Here is a 7,372-nt window from a genome sequence, read left to right as displayed (position 1 = left end):
ACGGTGGGGGGGGGGTGGCTAAAGCCCCAAAAAAACCTCATCTTTTTCTTTCTTAGGAAAAGAAAAGCGTACAAGAGTGACGTCACGTCAGTACTCACCGGAAAAGCTGCTGTCTCTCTGCGCAGCTGTAGACTGTATAAACAAGGCAAGAAGGGCTAATCCAAAAATAGCTCGCCGCCGCCGGCCGGGGGGGATTCTGGGAGAAACACAAGACAAAACATTGTTAGAGTTGTCGAACCTGAATAATTATCACAGACAATAATAATATTATAAAATGAAATCAAGCTTTTTTAGACTAATATAAAAGTATTCTTAAGTGTGTTTGGAGATTAAAAGGAAATAGTAATGAACAGGAAATGTTGCAACATGGGCAAGACGGTTTGGGGGGTGGGGTCAACTGTGGTTGCAACTTTGTAACGATGCTGCCGACATGGTTCAAACCCATTGTGAACAGAGACGAGAGACAGGGAGAAGGGGAGAGAGAGGGAGGAGGGGGGAGAGACAGAGAGAGAGAGAGAGAGAGAGAGAGAGAGGCACACAAACAGACACATACACACAGACAGACAGAAACACACACACACACACACACACACACACACACACACACACACACACACACACATACACACACACGCGCGCGCGCACGCACACAAACAGAAATATTATAGAAAAAGGACTATACGTGCGAATTTCACCAACAAATAGGCTGGCTTGTACTTGGAGGACCCTGAGACTGGATTCTCATCAAATATTCACTAGAGACGCAGATCCAATGGCCAAACAGGCTAACATCATATCTCTGTCTCTTTGAACGCTCACAGCACACTTTTCCGCACCGTTAACCGTGGGCGTACGGGTCCGGTTTTGAGACCAAGAGAGATGGAGAGGGGGAGAGAGAGAGAGAGAGAGAGAGAGAGAGAGAGAGAGAGACAGAGAGACAGAGAGAGACGGCGAAGTGAGAGAGCGGGGAATGAGAGAGAAAGAGAGGGGGGCGGAGTGAGAGAGCGGGGAATGAGAGAGAGAAGAGGGGGGTTAGGGTGATAGAAAGGGAGAGAGATGGAGAGGGAGATCAGGATAGAGAGAGAGAGAGAGAGAAGAGAAGAGAGAGAGAAAGAGAGAGAGAGATGTAGAAAGAGAGAGAGTGTGTCTTTGGTTTTGCCTGTGTGTGTGTTTGTGTGTGTGAACGTGTGTATGTGTGTATGCACGCTCGTGCCTGAGTGCTTTTGCTCATGCGTGCTTTTGTTCATGATTGCGTGTATGTGTGGGCTTATGTGTGGAAGTATTTTGTGTTTTTGCGTAAGACAGCAGAGAGAGAGAGAGAGAGAGAGAGAGAGAGAGAGAGAGAGAGAGAGAGAGAATAAACGAAGGAGAAATACACGCACAAACAAACAGGCGAACACACACACACACACACATACACACACATACACACACACACACACACACACACATATATACTCACGCATACAGTGTATTTCAAATATTTAAAAATAAAGGATCAGTTCCTCTTCTATTCTATAACGCGGTACACACAAAGATCAAACATCTACCAAATTACATCATCACGACCATTGATGGTGTTGATACTCAAGTTGAAAAACCATTATTATTATTTTCTTTGAAACCGAGACACATCCATGGACATTATTTATGTGATGAAGATCATTAACACCTTGGAAGCATTGACTCGTTTGCACTGCCACGTAGTCTGTCTTGATAAGAATACATGTACACTATTAAGCACAAAGAGGCTAATTTCGGGTAGAAATATCTCCCAGCAAAAGGCTGTATAATATTGTCATCACTATCATCGAAAACTACAATCTTATACATTTTCACGCTTCACGTTATGAAAATCTGGCTCCATCCTGTTCTTGGGATTATTGAATGCTATCTTCCTTCTCTTAAAAATTGTTTTGGTAAGTGTTTTACGCGCCCGCAACTGCATAAACATGTTTATTTTGGTGGGAATCTCGGAGGGCCCGTGTGCAAGTTGCGTACTTTAAAGATCCCTCGGTTGTATAAAATCGATAAGACTAGGCGTCGGCCGTCACCTGGGCGACATTCAAAATGTCCTACCAACTTTTTAAAAAATGAATGAGTCCCGCGAGCTCTTATGACCTTACGCAGTTGCCTTCGCTGTAAAACACTAATCAAAAAAAAAAAAGAAAAAAAAAAAGATTGGTGGGAATTCATTTTGAACTTCGCCCGTTGGCAGCTGAAGCCTACTCTGATCGATTTTGGACCACCAAGGGATCATAGACGTGCGAAATTTGCACACGGGTCCTTCGAGATTTTTTGCCCTTGTCCGATTAAGCTTGGTGTTAGATCTTACCGCATAAGAAAAGGGTTTTTGACTAAAAGACAGCAGTGAAAAGGAGCCAAGCAGGGGGTAGCAGTAGAAAGGCTGCAGAAAGAGTCAGGAGCCCAGAAGACGGGACAAAATGAGGTGCGGGTGGGAACAGAAAGTGGAGACAAAAGCAGAACACAGAATCTGGTTAGAGAGCAGGAAAGGAGGAGGAAGAAGAAAATTTCAGAGCAGAAATCCTCTGTGTGTGTGGGGGGGGTATGTGTGTGTGTGTGTGTGTGTGTGTGTGTGTGTGTGTGTGTGTGTGTGTGTTTTACGCATTGGTGTGTGTGCATATAATCCCGAAATGTCTTAGTCCATATTTAGTAAAAGCTGTTACCGCATCCGATCCGGACACTTGGTATTGTCTTGTTACTGAAACAACTTCCTTGGCCTTCGACATATTGTGGTAGGGTGGCCAGTTCCTTTCCACGCCGCCTTTACTTCCCCAGTTCGAAGTCAGGTACCCATTATGCTGGGTAGGCAGGAGGGGGCGAAAAAAATCAGTGTCCGAACCGAGTCCCCAACCAGGACTTTCCGCATTGGAGACGAGCGCACTAACCGCTCCGCCACCGCACCCTCCCATATTTAGTTAAGATATTTAATATTTTGCTACGTGTGTCATGTAACCCCAGGTTTTTTTCTTATCAGCCTTTCTAATTAAATTCAAAAAATTGTTTCCCCACTGCTAGGACATTGTAAAGTAATAACACTGATCTCTCTCTCTCTCTCTCTCTCTCTCTCTCTCTCTCTCTCTCTCTCTCTCTCTCTCTTTCTTTCTTTCTTTCTTTCTCTCTTATCTCTCTCTCTCTCTCTATCTATTACCTATGTATCTATCTATCTATCTATCTATCTATCTATCTATCTATCTATCTATCTATCTATCTATCTATCCATCTATCTATCTATCTCTTTCTCTCTCTTTCGTTCTCTTTATACCCCGTCTCTCTTACTGTCTATCAATCTCTCTCTCTTTTTTTCTCTCTCTCTGTCGCTCTCTCTCTCACACACACACACACACACACAGGCACACACACACACACACACACACACACACACACACACACACACACACACACACACACACACACACACACTCTTTAACGTCTATCTATCTATCATAAACGTACGTACACCGCACATATACGCATATACACTCATACACACATACACACATACACTCATACACATATACACTCATACACACATACACACACATAGACATACACATATATTTAATCTTTCTTCCCTCTCCCGCCCCACTACCCACATCTTTTACAAACAACATCAACCTCGCCCCCTCCTGTATACACGCACACACTCACCCTCAAACACTCCACTCCCCCCTTTTTCATTAACAACCCCCCCCCCCCCCCTCCTGTCTTGTATATACACACACACACACACACACACCCATGCACACATACACACATGTACACACACACACACGCACACACACACACACACACACGCGCGCACACACACACACACACACACACACACACACATACTTCTACGCCTTCTTCTGTAACTCACAACCTCCCTCTCTCCCCACTGTGAGATCGTGTTACATTAAAGTATTATGAATTAATTATGGTTAGCTTGAATATCAAGTAGATCCCTACCCATTGATAGACAGGAGCGATCGTTGTGTCCTTTTGTTATAGCCTGTAACAAATACAACAGCTTTCTTTTTTTATCTTCATCCTACGTTTGTGCAACTCCAGCGACCTCTTACGTTGTCGTTTGAATGAATGAAAACATCAGTGTGTGCCAATTTGGGTAAATAGTGTGTTGTATTTGTTGTTGGTTTTCTGTTTCGTTATCTTCGGGGTTTTGATGGTGGTGGTGGTGGGATGTTTTTTTGGTTTGGTTTAAGATTCCGTATTAAAGAAAATGCCTTTATTTTTCATATCTTTATTTGGCGTCGATGTCTTTATGTTCAACGAATAATCTCAACATTATTCATTTATTCAGACTGGCAAAGTCGGTAGAAGCTACACAAACTGTAAAAGTTGAATTTTCACCAATTGGCAACTAAGTGTGATGCTGTTAGGTACACAGAATTCAATTTCAGTCGGGAATACGATGACAATAAACAGTTAATTGAAACCTTTAGGCTTAGGGTTAGGGTTAGGGTTTAGGGTATAGGAGTTAAGGCTAAAGTGTTAGGGTTAGAGTTAGAGGTTAGACGTTAGGGTTAAAATTAGGGCTGGGTTCGGGTTAAGATTAGGGGTAGGGGTAGGGGTAGGGTTTGGGGTTATGGATGAGGTTCGGGGTTAGGAATTAGAGGTTAAGGATTAGCGGTTATGGTTAGGGTTAGGGTTTGGGTTTTAGTTAAGATCCTTCCTTACAAATACACCCCTCCCCCACATTTTACAAACACAACACTCCCCCTCGGTAACCCCTAGTTCTGTCAATTGGTGTCCCTGTCAATTTTTTGCACATAGTCTCTTCTGAACTCACTCAAGACAATCCTTATTTTACTTAACCGTGACTTCATCTTCTACTTATACCATAAAACGTCACGGAAAGGTAGAGATCTTGGTAAACTGGGAAACATCCTAGAGTTAAAAATCGTGAGCTTTTAAGGTGTCTTTTGCTCCGTTAATACACCTTTATTGTTGTGTTTGTTGGGTTTTTTAGATCATTGTTTGATTCATAACAAGACGTGAGACACACATCGGGATAAAGGTAAGGAACATTGAGGCAGACATCTTGGTAACCCAGAATGCAATTGCTTATTTCTTTAGGATTAATTACAACGTCATATCCGGATCGGTATCGATTATTATTATTATCGAATATGACATCCCCTCTTTCTCTGTTCATAATTTTATATTTTGAACTGTATCAAATTTTAAAATTACAAGCTTGTGTTCTAAGAAAAACATACACAATTTCTTTTCTTTTTAAAAACTAAATGTACAGTGCATATGGTTCAACTCTGAACTGATAACACCGATAGTAGAATCTAATTAGTATTTTGAACAAAAGGAATATCTGTCAATGACAATTTTTCTTTAAAATGTTTCTCGGTACTGTGAGTTAAAGTTCTTTCAAAGTTCTTGGCTCTCAGCAGATGAGTATGAAATATTAGTATGTGTTTGCTAACTAATCCTTCAAATACAATCGCTCTATTAGCGTTAGTGTCCATCAAATGTTCCACTTAGTGTTTATGCATTGTTGGGATCGTACAGGACACACAAATTCATCATATTGTATGCAAAATGTTATAAAAGGCCATGCCTACTCAGGGTAACGTTTTGGCATTTTCACCTCACGACCACACCTAATAGTGTATGCAGGTCTATTGTAGTGTGTTGTATTGTTGTAGGATGCGCATGGGAGCTCGACCCTTGGTTGTGAGTTTGGGAACTCGACCTGGGACGTTGTAGATTGGTTGTTGGTTTGTCTCCCTTGAGGTTGTTGCTCTGACTGGTGCTCGTCTTCATCAAAGCTAGATGGTTCGTTGATAACAGGAGTGTGTTTGCTTTTATTGATGACTCTGGAGTTTCGTCGCCATGTTGTACCATCTTCTGTTGTGACGTAGTAAGATCGAGGTGCTTGGCTCATACTGGTGACGACTCCCTTTTCCCAATTATTGGATCTTCCTGTGTGCACTCGCACACTGTCTCCCACGTGGTGGTCTGGACGACTCTTTGTGTGTCGATCGTAGTGTTTTTTCTGCTCTATTTTTCTTTGCTGAAGCAGGTATGGAGCATCAACAGGTAGTTGTGGTTTTAACATCTTGGGATCTGTTGGTACTAGATCATTCAATTTTCTGCCCATGAGCAGCTGGGCTGGAGAGTACGGCAAACCTGTGATAGGAGTGTTTCTGTATCCTAGCAGAGCTAGATTAGGATCAGATCCTTCCTCAGTACATTTCCTGAACATTGTTTTGACAATGTTGACGAAACGTTCACTTTGGCCATTTGACTGCGGATACCTCGGACTTGATGTTTTGATTTCGAAGTTCCAGCTTGTTGCAAATTCTTTCATCTTGTAGCTGGAGAAAGGCATGTTGTCAGCGAAGAGTACCTGTGGTATCCCATGTCTTCCAAAAATTGGTTTTAAGGCCCTGATCACCGACTGTGCTGTTTTGTTGTTCATGTATGCTACTTCAGGATACTTTGAATAATAATCCACCACAAGAAGGTATGATTTTCCCCCAAATTCAAAAATGTCTGCCCCTAGTTTGACCTAAGGGATAGATAGTGGATCGTGAGGAATCATCGGTTCCTTAGCATTTTGTGGTTGATTGCTAGCGCATATTTCACATTTCTTCGTCTTTTCTTCAATGTCAGTACATATTCTTGGCCATAGATGCTCTCTCTGGCTCTGGCCTTACTTTCATCGATGGCAAGGTGACTTGTGTGCAGTTTGGTTAACATTTCTTTCCTCATGGTTTCAGGTATGACCATTCTGTTATTGAAGAATAACATTCCATTTTCCTCATGCATGTCATGTCTGAGTTTGTAGTAGTGTCTTTCTGTCATTGACATGTTCCTCTTTTGAGGCCATGAGTCATTTTTCACCCATTGTAAGACATCTCTCAGTATCTTGTCAGACTTGGTTTCTTTTTGGATTTCTTTTAGTTTCTCTGTTGTGGCTGGCATTGTGGCTGTCGTACAGTGTACTCTCAGTATTTCCTCCTGGGGAATTTCCTGTCTCTCTTGATGTGTTAATGGTGGTGAGGCTCTGCTCAATGTGTCAGCAATGTATAGCTGAGATCCAGGTTTGTACTGAACATCCAGTTTGATCGGAGTAGTCGTAACATCATCAGTTGAATTCTTAGCGAAACTTTGTGCAATGGTTTTCTCAAGATCGTCTCTAATGGTTTGTGATCACTGATCACCAGTACTTCTCTTCCAAAAATGAATTGGTGGAATTGTTCTGCAGCAAACACTATCGCTAGGAGTTCACGCTCAATGTTTGCATAGTTTTACTTCTGTCTCTGTCAAAGATCTTGATGAATATGCGATCGGTTGGTTGTCCTGGAGCAAGCATGCCCCTAGTCCCTTT

The 7,372-nt window shown here is 42.3% G+C and overlaps 2 protein-coding genes across 4 annotated transcripts in view; one reads left to right on the top strand and one right to left on the bottom strand.

Moving 5' to 3' along the window:
* LOC101860832 overlaps nucleotides 1-7,372 on the top strand; it is a 182,114-nt gene that overhangs the window by 19,963 nt on the left and 154,779 nt on the right. The window lies entirely within an intron of this gene.
* LOC106012475 (uncharacterized protein K02A2.6) lies at nucleotides 5,597-6,370 on the bottom strand. The gene has a single exon (XM_013085535.1). The coding sequence runs from the start codon at nucleotides 6,368-6,370 to the stop codon at nucleotides 5,597-5,599; it is 774 nt and encodes a 257-aa protein (XP_012940989.1).

Source organism: Aplysia californica, unplaced genomic scaffold (assembly GCF_000002075.1).
Source record: "Aplysia californica isolate F4 #8 unplaced genomic scaffold, AplCal3.0 scaffold00384, whole genome shotgun sequence".
In the NCBI taxonomy this organism is placed as follows: domain Eukaryota; kingdom Metazoa; phylum Mollusca; class Gastropoda; order Aplysiida; family Aplysiidae; genus Aplysia; species Aplysia californica.
Note: the sequence above shows the minus strand (reverse complement) of the source record. Positions and strands in the feature narration are given on the sequence as shown.